The sequence below is a fragment of the Pelodiscus sinensis genome, chromosome 1 (genome assembly GCF_049634645.1).
Source record: "Pelodiscus sinensis isolate JC-2024 chromosome 1, ASM4963464v1, whole genome shotgun sequence".
Lineage (NCBI taxonomy): Eukaryota > Metazoa > Chordata > Testudines > Trionychidae > Pelodiscus > Pelodiscus sinensis.
Genome location: NC_134711.1, coordinates 122,754,810 through 122,775,658, shown reverse-complemented (window position 1 = coordinate 122,775,658; position 20,849 = coordinate 122,754,810). Strand labels below are relative to the sequence as shown.

The following is a 20,849-nucleotide window of genomic DNA, read 5'->3' as shown; positions in this document are numbered from 1 at the left end:
TCCAACAATTGTGCATGCGGCACATGCACACACCTATTGGAATGGATGTGGGCACTCACTCAGGGAAGAAAGCTGCATTTTTTAAACTACTATCTTGGATGCCAAAAGGTCTGCAGATGTTTTATTTTATAATCTTTATTTAAAAATTACTTCACCCACCAATGAAATACAGCTGCCTCTGGTGTGGCGTGGCTAATTTAAAAATCACCTCTAAATGCTGCGAAACAGCCTAGGCCATGGAATGACGACTACTGCATTCAGATAAAATAGCAGCTGGAGGCTAGGTAAACCGAATGGATTTGACCATATATAATTCTGCCAATACATTTGTGCTAGCATTTTTAAGAGTTTTTTCCCCCTTTCTGTATTCATATAGACTCATGAAAAAACTGATTTGACATTTCTTTTGCAGTAATTACAAATCTCTAATTAATGCAAAGGTGAGAGAGTGGGGTGCCTGTATGCAGAGATAGGGCCAGACTTTATCCCAGTTACACTCATCTGGAGTAATTCCAGTGGACAACTGTCTTCAATGGACATACTTGACATTTACATGGGCATATATGAAAGCAGAATCTGGCCAATATTCTGAATTTTTATTCCTTCTCTCTGCATTTACATACTTAATACTTTGATTCTTTCGAATATAAAATAAATCTCATTAATAGTTGACTCAGTTAGGTGGCATTTATAACCACGTTAACTGCAAACAGACAAACTGAGTCATGACAATATAATAGGCCAGATTCTGACCTCATTTATGCCAGAGTAAATCTGGAGTTAAAGACTACAGAATTACTCAGGATTTGCATAGGTGTAAGTGAGATCAGAGTGTGTTCCCATGACTTTTCAGCTAATTGGGAATGCAGGTTTTATATTGTCATTTAATGAGATATTGTATTCTGTTCTCCGCAGCTTATTTTGCCTTAAATAGGTTATAATTGAGACATCAGGTAAAACATTCAAACAGGAGGTTTAATTGGCAATGTGCTAGGCAAAAATTTCTTCTTGGTGGAAGCCATTAAAACACAAGTGACACTAGAACAATTTGTTTGTATGGACTCAATCCAAAACCCAGTGAAGTCAGTGCGAGGAATCTCATTCATTTCAGTATGATTTGGATCAAGTCTACTGAGTAGATGTAGCATGGCTAAATTCTGAGTTACCTTCATAAAACCGGATCTTGTCCCTCAGTATTACCATGCCTTTTGTAAGCAGCTGATTCTGTAAACAAAATACACACATCTTTTATTTCTTGCCTAATTTCTTTGAAGCCACTGAAGATTAAAAAACCAGCCAACCAAGAAAACTATTTTAATGGCTGCTGCTCATTAATGGAGTTTTACTCTTCTTGTTTAAATCTACTAGGACACGTGTAAAATGAGAAATCATATTTTTAATCCTCCCAGTGTATAGCAACTTCCATCTGGGAACATCAAAGCTTTTTACAACTTTTAATAAGCCATGGAGGTAGAAATTGTATTTTAAAAGTAAAATAATATATAATTATTAATAAATGGATTGCTGATTATACCACAAGCAGCTTGAGAAATAACAAACAATTATCACCCAGATTAAATATTTGGACCCTATCAAAAAGATGTATTATGCTGATATTTACATATTAAGTTTTAGCTTTCACTATAAAATAAAATATTAAAACCAAATCTCACGAGGCTCTCAACGAAAGCCATTGAAGTCAATGGATGTTTTTCCATAGGCTCTGAATCAGGACACAGATCATGTCAGAGTACTAGGTCAAATAGGCATCCCACTGTCTCAGTTGGGGCAAATCTTGTCCAGTCTGCAGCCATGATCTGAACCCTTTCTGTATAAATGACCCCAACCAAGTTCCTTAATATTGTCGTTAAAAGACAGAAAAACATCTGGTAAAGTATTTCAGTATTTGAGCTGTCATGAAATTTCAAGCAATGTAACATGAAAATTGATGAAAGGGGAACAAATCCAATTTCCACCCTTAACTTTATGGTAATATCAAGATAAATGGTTTGCCCAATGCCTTATCACCAAATAATTTTACCCAGAAGCACTGACAAATATAAGAAACGAAATGAAAAGTCCACAAACCTGTAGATACTCAGTAAAAAAGGATCCCAGCTCAGTTTTCAGAAGTTGCCTAAATTAAGAGAATACAGAGAATAAAAAAAGAATTTATACAACCAAAAAATTTACCAAATGTGTGTTGTGCATACAGGGGAAGATTGCCGATCTAACAAAGGGTTTTAAGTTCCATATCTTTCCTTCCAAAAATGCTTAACCAGAAGCATATTAAACAGGGATAGCACACTAACATTAAACCAACATCTCTAAATACTCAAAAATATTTATTATAGGAGATTTAGACCTGCTAATGAATATATTTATAATACAAATATATGAACCATTAGTGTGATTTCCTTAACTAAAAGAAGAGAGGCTGAATTCTGCCTTCAGCTGCATTCATCTAAATTTGGTGTCACACCACTGAAATCACTAGACTTACTCTGTACTTGTGCCTATGTAACTGAGACTAGATTTTCACTTCACTTGAAGTTCAAAAGTGGAAGAATGTAAAAACCTTTATATTCTATGCTGGTATGTGTCTCTGAGCAATCTGGTGGATTTAGAAATGATGTAATTCCAAAGGAATGAGAGTTTGGCTTGCTTGAATGAGGTGTGGTCTGAGGTTTTAGAGCTCCAGACTGCAGGTTTGGGCCCTAAGAGACTTAAATAACAGAGTTGTATTAAATGTTCATAAAGAAACCTGAACTCCAATGAAACTCTCTGGTTTTTGTGACACGCTAGAAACTGAGAGTCAAGAGTCATGAACATTTAGCGTAAATCTGGGCCAGTCAAATTAAAACTCCAAATTTGACATGGTTTCAATGCAAAATCAGGTTAAAATGCAGCATGTCATTTTGAATTTGGGGACTCCTTCATATGAGAACCTCTGGGCAAAACTGCAGGAGTGCTAAACTACATCAAATAAAATTCCCATAAACTACAATCAAATGAAACAATTGAATTCCACTAGCTTTAATGCCATAATCAATGTATTCAAGATGAAATTTGTCCCATTTAGAGAGTCAGCCTATCTGTCAGTTAAGTTCCACATGATACATGTTGGGTGCTGGGCATTTCTGAAACTCTAGTCTCAGCTGCGGCTGCTGAACACTTGAAAAAAAATAAGATAAAAGAGGCTGCCCCTTTTGAGGGAGAGGAACCGCATGTGGCTCGCGAGCCATGGGCTGGCCACCCCTGCTCTACAAGGACGTGTGAACATGCCACATGATTCTGGACACCATCTTGTGATGTCAATATATTTACACAAATCAGTGGAAAGTTTTGAAACAAGCGTTCCCACTACATGCTAAAGCTATATAACACAGGGAGAGACAGTATCTGGAGTTCTTCATTCCTCATCCAAGAAGATTCCTGGAAACATTTGAGGAACAAAGATGGACCTGGGGGAAGTGTTGGACCCAGGCTAAAGGTATTGTTAGCCACTGTATGAAAAACCTGGGGCTTCCAAGCTATAATTTAAGAAACTGCAAGTGCAGCTGGCAATTTAAGAAACTGCAGCCTGCTTATATCTTCTCTAAGGTGAGAATCACTAATTCATATCCAATCTATCCAGTACATTAAACTTAGTTTGCAGTTTTGGTTTATTTGCTAGGTAATCTGCTTGATATTCTTTATCACTTAAACTGTCTCTTTTGTAGCTAATACACTTGCGTATGATTTAATCCAAACTGGTGAGCTTTGACTGGCATGCTCAGGGAAAATCTCTACTTGGTTACCACAAGGCTGTGTCTACACTGGCGCGATCTTGTGCTAAAGCGGCCGCTCTTGCACAAAAACTTGCTGCCTGTCTACACTAGCCGCGTGTTCTTGCGCAAGTAAACTGGCGTTCTAATGTATGAAATCAGGGCTTCTTGCGCCAGAACTCAGACGCTCCCGCTCAGGAATAAGCCCTTTTGCGCAACTGTTCTTGCACAAGAGGCCAGTGTAGACAGGCAACATGAATTTCTTGCGCAAGAAAGCAACTGGGGGGAGGAGGGACAGAAACAGCAGTGGGCTGTCACTTCTGCCTCCACCTGCCAGGGTCCATACCACAGGTGTTTCCAGATTAGGTTACACCCAGAGTATACATACACCCAGAGTATGGCGGTCCAAGTGCATAAATTCATAAAATACACTTTTACACTTTTCTGTTGCTGCTTCTTTGGTGGAGTTTGAAATTAACATCTAAATGCTACTCAGAATGGAAAAAAAAATCTAGTTCTATATTATAGCTGACCTTTGCTTTATTATCTATTAAATTACAAAAGAAGTGAAGAAAGACTTTTTTTTATCAAGTACAAAGTCTTTCAGCAACTGAGGAAATGCTGCTGCAACTTGTCTTCTTTGTATCAATTAGCATCCTGAAACTCAGAGGAGAGGCAGCTATAAATATACACCATCTTTAATACTGGATATCCTGCTTTCTCACTGTTTCCTCTTTCTTCTAGATTTCCCTTAATTTTTGAGAAGCGTAAATAATGGCATCCAACTAAAGGAATAAGAAAAGAGAACTCTGACAAGTTTAATCTATACGGTTATTCATATCCTATGGGTATAGGTACAAAAGAGCTAAGCAGAGAGAGAATCTACATATAGATTTCTGTTAACTTTTTTAAAAAACTTTTTTTACTTGGCTGAAAATTAAGGTGATTATAATCATTATGATACAATACCTTAAGCCTTATCTCAGCCAAATTCCCATTAAACCACCCAATACGGGCTGAATAAAACCTGTGTTAAAGAACTCAATATGTAAATCAGTTATATTTTGGGGCTACTTTTTCCTCACACTTGTTTTTCAACAGTGTAACTCCACTGGCTTTAATAGAGTTACCCATGTTTTACAGTAGTGCAAGTGAACAAAAAAAAAAATCAGTCTTTTTTACCCTAAATGCAACGCACTCCTCTCTTTAAAGCATCTTTACACTTCCTCTGTGGTGGAAAGGAACGTCAGTGCAAATGAGGCCAGGGCCTCTCTCTCTGTTCTTTAATAGCAGTATTCAGGGTAGAGAAAATTAGTGGGTTTGATTATTATTTTCTTGGACTGTATTTGCACTTATAGCTATAACTACTTAACTTGAGGAACTATCTGCTTTGTTTGATCATCCTCACATACATTTAATGTATAACTCAACAACCTTTATCAGCAGCAGCTGGGTCCAAAACAAAACTCCAGACAAGAAGCAGGCAAATTTGAATCAGAGGGAAGGGAAGCAGACTTACCCCATTCTTCCCATATGGCTGAAAAGGATAGGGAGACCTGGACTAATCCTGGTATGGAAAAGGGAGTTACGGTATGGAAAAGATTGAGAACCAAGGGTTACAGTGTGGGACCAGGGCAACTGGATTCTAGTTCTGGTTCTGCTAGGGTATGTCTACACTAGCCCCCTAGTTCGAACTAGGGAGGCTAATGTAGGCATTCGAACTTGCAAATGAAGCCAGGGATTTAAATATCCCAGGCTTCATTTGCATGTTCCCATCTGGTCACCATTTTTAAATGACACTAGTCCGGACTAACTGCCTGTGGCTACATGCGGCAGTTAAATGGTAATTCGAACTAAGTCGGTAATTCGAACTAAGTTCGAACTAATTCCTTAGTTCGAATTACCTGTTACTCCTCCTATTGGGCAGTTAGTCTGGACTTAAAAAATGGTGACCGGACGGGAACATGCAAATGAAGCCCAGGATATTTTAAACCCAGCCTTCATTTGCAAGTTAGAATGCCTACATTAGCCTCCCTAGTTCGAGCTGGGGGCTAGTGTAGACATACCCCTAATGACTTAGTGCATCAAGTGCCTGCCAAGACTGCCAATCCAGAGACCAATCAGTATCCAAGCTAATGGTGACTGTGCCAACGGAAAAATCTGCAAATCACATAAAACAGAAATTGTACATACTGAACTAAAGGAAAAACATTTCTATGTTAGTATGCAAGATCTAATGATCAAGCTCAGTGATAGGCAACCTAGGCTAGGGAGTGGGCCTCATGAGTGGCTTCCCTTCAGTGGGCTACAAGATTATCATAACCAAGAGTCTCCCAGGATAGGATAGTTTTGCTAACTGCACTTGCTTATCTAGAATTTTCAGTGTGCCCCAACTAAACCATAGCAGTGCACAGCTCATACAGCCAACGTTGTGTGCAATTAGCATTCACCTCACTTCACATGCCCTTGCTTCACGTGTTTCATTTTAGTAATACTGGTGGTGGGGGGGAACCCTATGCAGACAGAAATCGGGAAACTGGCAACCCTGTGTGTGGACAACAGTGAACAAAATGTCTCATGGGCTGCAGGTTGCCAACCACTGATCTATCTTATTCAAATTATATTAATCACAAGCCCTCATGCTGCAGAGAAGATATGTATTTTATTATATCTGAATTAGGGATGTAATAGTATAGTCAGTTAACCAATTAACTGATAAGCAAAAGCTGATAGGTTAACGCTATAGACTACAAGCATTCTCCCCACCCCCTCCCCAAAAGGGTTGCAGGAGGTCCCCAGGATAGGGGCTGGAACTATGAATACTGCCAGCCCCTCCGCCAAGGACTACAGAATAGTCAACTAACCAATAAGAATTCATGAGGTTAATCGACTATTCAATTAACTGATATTTAACATCCCTAATCTGTATGTCGTATTTATTAAAAAAAAAAAAAAACACCTTGATACATTGTGAGGTTTTCTGCATTTTCCCTTAGGAAGGAGAAAGAAGAAAAGAGTAGGAGGGAAAGAAGGAAGAATGGCCTATCCAGTGACACTTGGATCCAACATGAATGGCACCCATATATTTAGTAAGCCAGATCCTCATCTGGTGTAAATCAACATAGCTCCAGTGAAGGAAATTATCCTACACACAGTTAAATCTGCTGAGGATCTGATGCTTATGTGTATAATTCATAGACAAAGAAAACCTTCAAATATATGTACAAATCACACATATGAATACTCATGTGCGCACATATATGAATTTGTGAGTCAACAGGAAGATGCACAAATATTGTAGGTGTAACTTATTTCACCTCGTATTAATATGTCTTATGATGCTACTCAATTCTTTTCACAATTTAATTACAATAAATGCCAATAGAACCTGCATTAGATATAGTTAGAAAATATTTTCTTTTATTATCCTATAACTGTGAAGAAAATAGAGAATCTAAGGTGAAATATTCTTTACCTAAAGGTAATACTTTTTGTAGGGAAATAAATGCAATAATATCTGAGTTGTGAAACTCATTACATTTGTTCCATTTTATAATAATATTACATTTCAATGTTTAGATAAAACTACAGCAATAATGTCTGAAGCATGACATTTGAACCCAGGCATTCAAATAATCCACAATGTGTTTAACTAAATCTGAAGAAAGCTCAAATTTTAAATAATTACAAGGATTAAGAAACTGTATATTGATCATGTGCAGTAGAACAATACAGTTAAGTCAGAAAGTGGGCAGTTCAAGAGAGACAGCTGCTGCTGCGTACACAAATGTGTCCTAATCTGCTTAAGAGACTGCCTAGCAGTTGGCAATTGCACAAATGCTTCCTCTTGATATACAGCTTCTTCCTGACTTCTGAGACGAAGCCACATATACTCCCCTTACAACAGTGTTTTTATGAAGGATCATTGGGTGTATAAAGAACTGTGTAAAAAACAAAATTCCCAGGTAATCACTGAAAAGACTGCTGTTAGTAGATGGTCAACCTAACTTGGAGCCTAAAAGGAAGCAAACCTCTAAATAAGGGTATGTCTACACTACAGCGCTAATTCGAACTAACGCGTCTAGAACTAAAAACTAGTTCGAATTAGCGTTTTGCTAATTCGAACTAGCATGTCCACATTGAGTGGACCCTGAACAGGGCTTAAGGATGGCCGGAAGCAGTGCCGGCAGGGCATCAGAGGAGGACTTAGAGCGTGGAGATGCTGTCTCAGGCTAGCCGAGGGCTGCGCTTAAAGGGACCCGACCCCCACCCCGGACAGACAGTTCTCAGGGGTGCCCCGCTTGAAAACCAGTCCTGGCTTGGAGTGCCCGGAGTGCCCACACTGGCCACATCACAGCACTCGGCCATCAGCCCGGCTGCACTTGCCGCAGGCTGCCATCTGGGGAGAGGGGGCAATTGGGGGGCTGCAGGAGAGCTTCCACCCCCAGAAGCCCGCAGAGCCAGCCCAGTCCTCCCCATCGGGAGCTCGTACCCCATTCCCTCCTCACCTCCTTCCACTTACCCTTCCCTAGCCCCTTTTCTTGATGTACAAAATAAAGGACAATTGTGGTCAAAAATAGAATCTGTCTTTATTGAACAAAACTGGGGGAGACTGGGAAAAGGAGGTGGGAGAGGGGAAGAGAAAGGCTGGGAGAGGGGAGGGCAACTAACATGATCAGGGATTGGGAACAGGTCCCAGATGAAGAGAGGCTACAGAGACTGGGACTTCTCAGCTTAGAAAAGAGGAGACAGAGGGGTGACAGGATAGAGGTCTCTAAAAGCAGGGGTTGGGTGGAGAGGGTGCATTCAGAAAAGTTCTTCCTGAGTTCCCATAAAGAAGGACTAGAGGACACCAAAGGAAAGGAATGGGTAGCAGGCTTCAATCTAGTAAGAGAAAGTTGTTGTTCACAAAGCAAATAGTTAACCTGTGGAACTCCTTGCTGCAGGAGGCTGTGAAGGCTACAACTAGAACAGAGTTTAAAGGGAAGTGAGATCAAGTCATGGAGGTTGGGTCCATGGAGTGCTATTAGCCAGGGGGTAGGAGTGGTGTCCCTGCCCAAAGTTTGTGGAAGGCTGGAGAGGGATGGCATGAGACAAATGGCTTGGTCACTGTCTTCGGTCCATCCCCTCCAGGGTCCCTAGGGTTGGCCGCTGTCGGCAGACAGGCTACTGGGCTAGATGGACCTTTGGTCTGACCCAGTACGGCCATTGTAAGCTCAGGGCTCAGGGTCGGGGGTCTCAGTGGACCCCCTTGATTTTCATGCACACCTGCTCCTGGGTGGCCAGGCTGGCAGCTCTCCTGCCCTAGACAGCCACTTTCCTGTGCCTAGTGTGGAAATCGTGGACAAGGTCCACGATGTCCGCACTAGCCCAGGAAGGTGCCCGCCTCTTGCAGTCCCGGGCAAGCTCCCGGGAGCCTCCAGCCTGGTCCCGGGAAGAGGGGGTGGGCTGGGGGACATCGGGTGGGTGGCTCTGTGCCGTGCCAGGTGCAAAGTCTGCCGGCTGGGTGCTGGCAGGCTTGCACCTGGCACGGGCACCGTAGCCAGCCCGTGCCCCTTTAAGGGGTCCGGGGCCGGGAGGGGGGCAGACGAGTTTCCCTGGTGTTGGCCAGAGTGGCCACCAGGGAAACCTGGGGAGGGCTAGCCTCCCACTAGTTCGAATTAAGGGGCTACACACCCCTTAATTCGAACTAGCTAGTTCGAACTAGGCTTAATCCTCGTAAAATGAGGTTTTCCTAGTTCGAACTAAGCGCTCTGCTAGTTTGATTTAAATTCGAACTAGCGGAGCGCTAGTGTAGCGCCTATGAATGTTAGTTCGAACTAACATCCGTTAGTTCGAACTAACATTGTAGTGTAGACATACCCTAAGAGTGGAGATCCTGGCTGGATTTTAGCCCAATCATGGGTTTTTATGTAAATGTGTGTCAGAAAAAAAACTTCACTTCATTATTTTGCGACAAGTGAACTCTGTAGGAAAGCCCTTGCTATGCAAAACTAAACTACACTATGCTTGGTGATTCTACAGTTCCATGGAGCAGACTCCGCAGGTACCCTGAATGGATGTGCAGTGTATCATTCCTTCTTCTCCTCCCCCACGCTCTCTTGTAATGGTCAGGCACCACCTTGCATTTACTCACACTGAGGGACTGTGTGAGGATAATCACGCTAGCAACCTTGAGGAACACATACTACACCTGCCCCTCTTGTTCCAGCTAGAATACACTACATGTTCTTTCAGGGTGGCACAGTGGTCATATTTGCTCTGTGTTACTCCTGGAGCTCCCACTAATTAAGGTCTCCATAAACCTCCAACATAAGTTAATGCATTAAATGCATGATGCAGCCTCACAAAAGAAAGGTCTATACATTTCCTGAAACTGATTGTTTTGGACTGTGCTTTGCTGCAGCCATGGGAACAATTTCCAAACCGTCAGGAGCCCTATGGATGCGACCATGACTGGAATTCCCAACCCTGAAGCAATATTATGCATGTTTTTCACCACAAGTTTTCAACTGCTGATGTAGTGTTTATGACAGAAGCTTTTGGTTTAGATTTTGCAACATGTCCTTAATTGGCTCAGGTATGAATTGTCAGCAAATGTTCTTCCCTAAGACAATTGAGCAACAAGTATGAAACGTTTTATTATTAAAACTAATTAAAAGAAATAGCCCAATCCATCATGCAAAAGCTAGACAAATCATAATCTGTAAAGAAAACATTATTAAACAAATCTGCTGAAAACCCAGTTAAAAGAAAACTTTGGACACAATTCTATTTCCAGGTACATGGGAGCACTTCAAGACCACTAAGGTCAACACTGTTGCTCTGGATTTAAAGTCTGGTTTTCTAAATTATGTCTATACTGAGATTGGACTACATTTGTTGCCATGACACAAGCAGGTCACTACATTTAGTTTTTCCCTCCAATGAGTTTTGCAGTAAATATAACTGACCAGGAACCAACATCTAATCAATAAGGACAGATGAATGATATTCATTGTCAGTTCCAACACAAACAACTGAAGAAACAAGGCCTCATTGTAGAAGTTGCCAACAATCATTGCTAGCCATCAACATCAATTTTCTAAAAACTATGTGGCAACACATACAGCTGTTTTACTCACCTAACTCCTTCGTTGAGGTTGTAAAGTTCATGATCTGGGAGCCCTTTACGTTGGAACACTGCTATTACTCCATTATGGATACTGCAAGCAGAAATTAAGAAATGAGTCATTACTCTCTTATGTTGGAAATGCCACCAATTCTATGATAAGCTGCACGTCAGTTCCCAGAGACTTCTTAGCCTGAAGTGACTAGTAATGTTTACTATCCAACTTGAGACACTTTAGAGGGACCCGATTTCCAGAGGCAGATGGTCTTTCTGAAAAGCAAGGCCCTTTAGATGTCACAATTTAAGGACCCAAAACTGAGGTAACCCCAAATCATTAGATACTTTTGAAAATGTAGGCCTATATATTTTAATCACAAGAATAAAGGCCCCTTCACAGGAAATATACTACTACAAAGCTAGGTGATGATATTCTGTGTATTATTGATGTACATGTTTTAAATTATGGTTATTTGACTCCTTTACCAATAATCAGTGGTTCAAGATTAAACAAAAATGAAGTTCAGTCTATAAATATAATGTTATTTCACTTGAATATTTTTACTCGGGTCATAAGAATGTTTAGAGTTTTCAAAGACTTTCAAAGAACAAAATATGGGCACACTTCTCTGATGGGTTTGTGTCTAATTTCACTGGATGTTTCTGATTCATTTTTCTTACGAAAAAGAACAGTACCATGACTGGAAAGCATCAGCAGCATAGGCCAATTTGTTTCGCCACCTCACTGAGATTTATGCTCCTGCCCTTGTTAGAGGAAAACCTTCTGGAAAAATTAAATGATATTTAATGTGTATGAAAGTTAGCCATCAACAGAGGTAGCGATGAACCAGGTACAGGTATAATCCCTTCTCAACACCCACTCTGAATTCCACTTGTACTTCTCTTGAACACAAAAGTTATTTAGAGACTGTCAGTTTTGCTTGTGTGTTTGTGCTGTGATCAACATCGACTGTGCACAAAACAGCAACCTTCAAATTCTCAAAGCTCTATCTAGTAGTGTAAGTGGGTACTCAACAGTAATTCACACTGCAGAAGGCTGCCATCTCTTATTGTTCTTATGACTGCCCAAATGTGAAGGGCTGATTTGAAAATTTGCAACATCTGGCAGCCTTTACGCCCTCTTCCAATGTTTAGCAGTCCCGATGACTTGAAGAGGATTCCAAACATGAAGATTTCCAGGGCAGATGTACACTTCAGAATTACTTTGGTTTAAATGTGCTAAGGGGAGTGAAAAACGTATACCTCTGAACGACACAGTTATTTTACCTAACCCCCTTTGTACAGAACACTATGTCGACAGGAGAGCTTCTCTCACCAACACAGCTACTAATTCTCATGGAGATGGATTAACTATGCGAACGGGAATTGTCAGTGTAGAATGTCTTCACTGAAGTGCTACAGCAGCGCAGCTATGCTGATGCAGTGTTTTACATGTAGGTCTGTCCTCAGATGAATAAGGATCAGACACCAATACAGCCCTGAAATACATAAAGGCTGTGCCTACATTGGCAAGATTTTGCGCAAAAGCAGGTGCTTTTGCACGAAATCTTGCCGCCTATCTACAGTGGCCGCGAGTATTTGCGCAAGAACACTGCCGTTGTGCAAGAGGCCAGTGTAGACAAGTAACATCAATTTCTTGCACAAGAAAGCCTGATGGCTAAAATGGCCATTGGAGCTTTCTTGCGCAAGAGAGCGTCTACACTGGCACGGATGCTTTTGCACAAAAGCAAATCTTTTGCGCAAAGGCACATGCCAGTATAGACGCTCTCTTGAACAAATACTTTTAACGAAAACACTCTTCCGTTAAAAGTATTTGCGCAAAATCATGCCAGGGTAGATGAAGCCAAAGAGCTCAGACTGAATCTGATGTGGTGAGGCATGCACCATGATTCAAAAAATTTGTTTCTAAGGATATAGATGAGAAGTTAACTTAAATGGTATGTTTGCCCTTTGAGCTGGAGCTATAATTTCCAACTTGGACAGACATACCTGTGCTAGCTCTAATTGAGCTTGTGCACTATAATCAGATCATAACCATGGCTGCAAAAGCAGTGGGAGGGGTCAGCTACTTTAGTGCTCCTAATGTCTCAGCAAGGATAACTCCTGTGGCTCCCATCACGACAGCTACACTTCTGTTTCTAGCACACTGCTAGGTCAGCGCTAGCACAGGTAAGCCTACCGGACCTAGGCACTATCTCCCCAGGTCAAATGTAGATGGACTTCATATCTACCAACCACCTCTCCAATTATATTGCCACATGATTCCACAGAAGTTCTACACCATTTTCTCGAACAGATTCATTCTTACTAATGCATTTTTGCACTGCTCACGGAAGGTTCTTATCAGTTTAAATATTTCCAGGGGAGGGGCTGGGCTCTTGTACATTTCAAAGAAGGAATGCGGAAGTGCCTATCGACTAGTCAAGTAGTCAATGGAAATTCCTTCGATTACTCAACTAGTAAATTAATTGTTAGTTAACATCCTTACCATATACTCTATCCCAGAGCTACTCCACAGCCCCAGGGGCCACAATAATACTCACAGCATATGCCGAGGGCTACAACATGATGAGGGCCACTACTTAAGCGTGGTTGCATATATATGCAAATATATGCAAATAGCTTCTTTCACTCTGATGGGCATGAATAAAAAGATTAAAGCAAGACTACACAACACACAGGCCCCAGGTAAGTCAGTTCTGCTGATATTAATACAATGCAATATTTACCCAATTTCCACCCATATGACAGCACTTTTAATGAGCAATGACTGTCCAGGAATATAACTACTAAAACGCATATCAACAGAAGACCATTATATTGACTACTTTTGTGTTTTGGCTTCCACCCGCAGGCTGCATGTTGAGTCTCATGTAAACCCAAACTGCATCGCGGGCTGCAAACAAAAGGGCCATGGGCTGAGTAGCCCTGTTCTATCCTAAAGAGAAAATTTCTTCCCCACTCTTTATGTCCTAGCCTTGCTTTATGGTTGGGGTGAAGTGGAATCATGGGGCAGATTATGAGCCTGACTCATCCCCACCATCCACTGTCCTTGTTTTAGTATCCTATTCCCCAGGAATGGAGGGGAAAGAAATGGACGGTTCCTGTCCTCCCTAAAGTCTGGGAAACAAGCACTGCTATTGCAGATAGCCAGTGTGCAGCTGCACAAGAGTGGGAGGAGGCTTCTGGACAGTTGTACAGTCATACAACTATATTTTGAATTTCTCAACCTGACATTGCAGCACTCTGTTAGCGCAAGAGAGCCACAATCTGGAAGTGACTAAATTAACAGCTGAAAAATAACGAATGTGATCAAGTTTGTGTTAGGGACGTTAAAAAGCTTTTGTTGGTAAACTTTTTTTTTGCTAAATTTTTTAGCAATTACAACTTTACATGCTGGGGGTAGGGTAGGCAGCTTTCTGTGCATACCAGCTCTGCCCTCCACCTCCCCTTTCCTGTCTCCCCCCCATATATATATATATATATATATATATATATATATATATATATATATATATATATATATATATATATATAATATAATATAATATAGAGGTAACATCTCAGGGGGGCAGGTGGCTCCCTGGGAGCCAGCAGCTCCCTGCACATACTGGGAGCCGGTGTTTAGCCAAGCTTAAAAGCTGCTCCCTGCTCTCCTCCCCACCCCCGTGATGCTGGGAGGGGCAAGTATTGCATGTACTCGTAAAGGTTAACCAATGAGCCCAGGCTTGTAGCTTGACTGTTAAACTATGTTCTCTAGCACATCCCCTAGTTAATGCAATACTCCCAATGGATACAAATGCACAATATAAGCAAGTAGTCAAAATGTTAATGAATGTTTACAATTATTTCAATGTTAATAGTCAAAGTAACAAGCAAACAAATGGAAAATTCTAAACTGATGTAAATTGATGTAGTTCCATGGTTTTAAATTCAATTGCATCTCTCTTAGCTTATCTTTAAAAACGAAAAATACACTAAGAGCAATCACTTCCAACCCAGACAGAAAAACATACATATGCACTGGCATTATCCTATGTAGCAAAGCTCCAGCTAGTCCCCAGGGGTCTTGCACTACTGGTAGATAGCATTAGCCTCAGAGGCTTGCCATGGTCCTCCACACAGCCTCTTTCTCTCTACTAGAGGCAGGAGCCACAGCCTACTAAGCCAGACTCATCACAGACTAGTTCATAAGTTTGGGGTAAAATCCCCTCTGGAGTCCTGATCTCCATTCTAGAGGCAGAGGTTGAGCTGTTGTCAGAGGCTGGGAGGAACCCAGGCCTACCCGCTACTCCAGGTTCCAGCCCAGGGACCCTAAGGCAGCGGCAAGAGGCAGGGTTACTGCCACCCTCAATCTGGCAGCTTTTCTCTGGGCCATTTCCCCAAACAATCCTTCCCAGCACCTTTCCTTTGGTACCTGCTCACTAGTTCTCCACTCACACCCACACAGCTCCTGCACACGGCACTTCCTGTCCTTCGCTCTTTTAAGATGGCACCACAGGCCTTAATTTGCTGCAGGTGTCTAATCAGCCTGTGACTTCTAGTAAGTTCTAATTGACACAGGTGCCTGCCTGATTTTGCTGCAGTTAGGTTTTGGGATTTCCTTTATTCAGCGAAAAGAAAGCAGTTCACCCAAACCCCAGCATGTCTTCCCTCCATTAGCGTGCGGCAGCCAGCTAGTCTGGGTCTGTCACACCTGACAGAAACAAACATGTCTGAACAACTGCGGGGAGAAAAAAGGAAGGATTTTAGCACAGCACACCATCCTATTCTCCTTTGAAAAGTATTTTGGTCCATATAACTGTGAGTCACAAGAGCTGGGTTCTATTTCAGGATCTACTCCGTGCCACCTTGGCTAGCTTCTGGGCCTCAGTTTCCCTATATTTAAAGTGGGATAATGATACTTGCCCATGTCCATAAAGTGAATTAAGCTCAGGGGGTGTAAAATGCAATGTCAGAGTTGAGTATTATTATGAGAGCATGTGATTATTGTGGTTATAGAACAAGCTCTTCAAAATAATCAGTTTCACTTTCCTTCTCTCTTAACCCTACCAAGCACTAATGGAATTGCTAACTACAAAGTGAAACTCTTTCTATTTGATTTTGCACCTGATGAAAAGCCTCACAACTTGCTTGAAAATGCAGCGCTGACTCCTCCTCCCTAATCTGCAGAATGCATCTCTAGTCTACAGGTGGAACTCTCACAGACATTTCTGCACACCAAACATGCAGAATAGTAACAGAGCTCCATCGTGGTGCTACCAGACCAACACATGGGTCACAGAGTTGAGTTTCACCCTTAGAATATCTGATGGAAAAGATCTTTAGAAAACTAAAAACAATACACACATCTCCGCCCCCCTGTTCCTGGTTTTACCACTGACTTATCAAGCAGTGTTTATCAGAACTCTGCATCTGATTGTCCTACAGGTCACATCATACTGTAGTGTGGTGCAGGAGAAAAATCACAAGTTTCTGAGTTCTGGAAGGTAACGTTTGGAGCCGATCTGCGAATCCTAATTGTGCTAGTTTGTATTTGACAAAGCTAATACACAAGGCAGCACGTTACTTTGTAAAACAGGATTGAAAGAGAAATGCAGACATAAAAACTCATTCCAAACTAGTGATGTGAACGAGTAGTCAACTAGACAACTAAGTGATAAGCCTAGGCTTATCAGTTAATCTAGTTGACTACTCGCATCTATATCAGAGAGGCAGCAAGGGGGTGAGGGGAAAGCAGGAGCTAGTGCTGTCCAGTACAGGCTCTGCAGTTCCCTTTTATCCCCAGCAGCCTCTGTCCACGGGAAGCTCAGACCATCTGTGGACAGGGCTGCTCCTATCCCATGCTGCTGCTTCTGATACAGAGGAAGCAGTGTGGGGTGGCAGGCAGCCAGTTTTTAAACTGACTCCCTTTGTGGACTGGCTCCCGCCGGGCACCCCGGGCTGATGCCTCTGATACAGAGGCAGAATCGCAGAGTTGCAGGGGGGGGGGGAGCTGAAGCACACTGGTTGCCAGCCCTGCCCCCGGGGACTATAGAATAGTCAAGTGTTCTATTACTCGATATCTAACATCCCTTGTCCAAACCAGCTGTAAACTCATCTGGACTTTCAGATGGTCAAGAACGTTTTTAAGTGTCCACACTATTGTTCCAGAGTCAGAACCAGGTTTGAGACCACTTCCCTAAAAAGGCACAATTACTATCCCGTCTTGTAAGTAATAACTCAGTTTATACCAGGGATTCACAAACTGTCAATCAGGACCCCAAAGTGGGTTGCAACCTCATGTTATTGGCGTCATTAGGACTGGATTAAGACTTGCTGGGGCCCAGGACTTAGGGTGCATGCATGTACACATGCATGTCAGTGTATATGAGCAGCACACAAATGAAGTAAAAAAATCCAACCAATCTTACACATTGGAGGTTGTTGAATAGACTACACATGTGTATGGTTTGATGGGACAGTTCCTTAGCTGGTGTACATCTATATAGCTCCACTGACTATTGCAATTTACTTCAGTTTCTCTCAGTCACTCTCACATATGCACATCCAGCTGGTCATCATTAGGAATGAAACCGAGGCTGGTAATGATTAAGTCTTTACCATCTGATAGCTGTTTGAGGACCTATATGACATTAACGGTAGCAATTACACTTCAGTTTGTAATGGACAAAATTATTCACATCACAAAGAGAGCAGGAGTTGGAAAGTCTGAGCTGGCTCCTGTTCTTCCCCTGTAAGAGGTGGGTGATCTATGGCTAGTTAAAGCACAGCTGCACTCTCTCTGCACAGCCATATGATTGCCAGTCTCCCTGGCTCCTAATTCTCAAGTCTGCTCCTGGAAAGACAGATGATTCATTGGGTGATCTTCTCTTCATCCAGTCCCCCACCTGACACCCCTACACCGTGACAGTTGGGCAGGCTCGCCATCAGGGGTTGGGGGGTTAAGGGGCAATTGTCCTGGGAGCAGAGATTCAAAGGGACACGGAGCTCCTTGCAGCTACCACTGCAGATGGCCAGGAGGCTCGAGCCTCTTTGAATTACTGCTGGAGTGCTGCTCTACAAGTCTCTGAGGGCTAGGGTATGTGTGCACATGGTGTGGTCTGGACATCACTAAGGGCTGACTATTCTCAGCTCCAACCCTTCCACCCCCTTCTACCCAGGGCCCTGCCCCTTCAGGGGGCATGGATTTGTGCCCCTGCTCACAACTTGCCCCGGGGCTCGCAGTGTCGGCCCTGCTGCAGCTGGGGTAGAGGGCTAGGTTTCCACTTCCTCTGGAGAGTGCTGCATACAAGCAGGGAGCACAGAACATGGGAACAGGAATGCATCCACAATTGTGTGAGCGTTTGTAGGAAGTGATAAGGGATTGGTGGATTGAGGTTTCCAGTTATGTAAAAGAAGAGCAAAAACTTATAATGTGCCCAAGTCAAGGCAGCAGCAGAGGAAAAGACATCCCGGGCCCATAAGTAGCTTATGCTACGTTCATGACAAGGCTGAATAGGTACTAGCAGCTTGTTTTTCACAAAATATAGCACTGCAGCAAGAACTGAAAGCCTCCCAGTAATATACTGTAAACTAGTGTGGTAGCACTGTCTAATCTGGGTACTGCAGGTTCTCTTTCTCTTTACCTGCCTCTGTAAAGTACCAGACTAATGAGCCCAAGTCATTGTTTCCTCAAACTGAGTCATGATGAGCCACAAATAGTAAAGAGCCCTATCTGTATCTGCAGAATCCATCAGTTTGAGAATCCAGATGTGGGAGATGGGAGAGAGGGCTGAGAAAAAAGGCAGGTCAGTAAGCAAGGCTCTTTCTAAGACAAAGAAGTTATGCTGTACTTAAGAAGTTATGTTGACATAGCCATGGAAAAATTCACACTCCGCTAGAGCATCACAGTAATACTGATCTAAGCCCTGAAGCAGACATGCAAGGCTGACACTTCCATCCACCTAATCTGCCATCTGGAGAGGCAGATTATTTACAGTGACAGAAAAACCTCTTCCTAGGATGCTATGGAGACTTAGCTAGAGAGCTTTTGCCGTTCTACTGTAACTCCTATAGTGTAGACATGATCATACAAAATGAATAAAAATCCTGGAGAACACCAAATCTAGGTCCCTCAGTGGGTTTAATAGTTGGATATGCAATGCAGGTAAACATACAAGTAATAAGACAAATCTACTTGCTACTGGTTCCCTTGTAGTTTAAAAAGTACATTTTGTGCTGAAAATCCAAATATTTCTCCTAATGCCCTTGTCTTTTTAGCACATCAAAACACAATCTGAAGCTGACATACACACAAGTATATGCATGTGTAGAAAGATATTGTAGTGTAAGAAATGAAACAACGGTGAACGTAAAGATATTGCAACATGATTAGCATGGCTCTCCAAAGCTGTCCACTTGTCACTTTTTCAAGATAAACTCTTGTAATAATTTAAAATTATTTGTGTCCAAAACAAAAGACTAATCAAGCATTTCCAGCAGAATAACACAGGCAAATACACCATGGCAATGAAGACATATCACAAAAGACAAAGAAGCAGCATAGCTGTGAGCTGCTGAAGACAGGAATGTTTTTGACAGGAAGCCCATGCTGGCGTATTTTGAAGACTTGCCAAAGGCTGCACTAATCTCTCTTAGTTATACATCCCAGTTACCACAGACTGCAGTACAGTGTCCAAAGAACACTCTGACTCCGTGGTTCTCAACCTATTTACCGTTGTGGGGCACATCCAATAGTATGGTCCTGAGGGTGTCACAAGGCTGCAAGTAGCCTGTGGGCTACAGCCTGAGAACCACTGCTCTAACTGAAAGGGAGAATGAACTCACGAATGAACTACTTAAGTATCAGAATCAGGAGTAGAAGTAAGGAGTTTTTGGCTCCCATTTATTCCTATGTTCAAACCCAACTGTCTCTTAAAAGTAGGTCTTGTTGAGGACTTGGAAAAAAGAGCTAAGTCAATACACATAATGTGTCTCTGAATAATTAGCCAATGTGGGACGGGGAAAATGTCTAACAAAAGAGAAAGCTTAGTACAGGTTGCTCTCTTGTCTAGCACCCTCTGGTCTGGCAACATCCACGGTCTGGCATGATTTTAGCTAGCCGGATGTCCACTAATCATGGGTGTGGCCAAGTTACTCCCAGTCCCATAAAATTTGTTTAAAGTCACCAATCCCACGTTTCAGTGATCTGTGCTGTTATAGCTCTAATTTATCCCTAAATAACTTCTGAGAGCCCAGTAAGCAGCAGAAGTGTTAGTAATGCTGCTAGAAAATATTGACCTCCCATGGTTCGGCAAATTCTCTGGTTTGGCACCAGCCAGGTCCCAAGAGTGCCGGATGAGAAGTTCAACCTGTACTTTCAGTTTGATAGATTTGGGTTTCTTCCATTAGGAAAGCACTAGTTTAATCTGAAAAGATAGGGATTTTTAATTAAAGATACAACATTGCACCCTCCACTGAGCACTACTTAATGGCAAGTTACTTGCACAGCATATACCTGCAAAAACTAATTCATATTGTTCCTCATCATGTTTCTTAGCTTGGATTTACTGTTAATGTTGATTTCATTACTGTAAGAAACAGTTCCTCCTCCTTCACTGCTTTCTAATCCTTCAACTTGTCATCATTTTCTCTTTTATCTTAATGTCAAGCAGAATATATGTTCACTTTGCTATAGGATTTTCCCCAACAGAACCCAGCCAATGTTAGCCACTGATTAGGCAGACTGTGCCGGTTCAGTCATTAAGAAAACCTCTTTGGATTTGCTTTGCCCTCAGAGGGTCCCCCTTGGCTATCAGGCTAAAGATTATAAACCGCGGGTTTCTCATTCCAATCAGTTTAGTCAGTAGTCAGCCCTGTTTATGCTGCAGCAGAAAACAAGCAGTTGAAGACAATGGCTGCAAAAGCACCTAAATTATTTTAATCCCATGCAAATTTTGTGAGTGTTAATG

The 20,849-nt window shown here is 42.1% G+C and overlaps 1 protein-coding gene across 3 annotated transcripts in view; it reads right to left on the bottom strand.

Annotated features, from left to right (window-relative positions):
- Positions 1–20,849, bottom strand: part of PRR5 (proline rich 5) — an 83,836-nt gene that overhangs the window by 35,981 nt on the left and 27,006 nt on the right. For all 3 annotated transcript variants that reach the window (XM_075899804.1, XM_075899791.1, XM_075899797.1), the window contains exons 3-5: positions 10,892–10,972; positions 2,089–2,137; positions 1,167–1,224 (exon numbers count right to left, since the gene is read on the bottom strand). In XM_075899804.1, the coding sequence (XP_075755919.1) occupies positions 1,167–1,224; positions 2,089–2,137; positions 10,892–10,972 (188 nt within the window). The remainder of the gene's footprint in view (positions 1–1,166; positions 1,225–2,088; positions 2,138–10,891; positions 10,973–20,849) is intronic.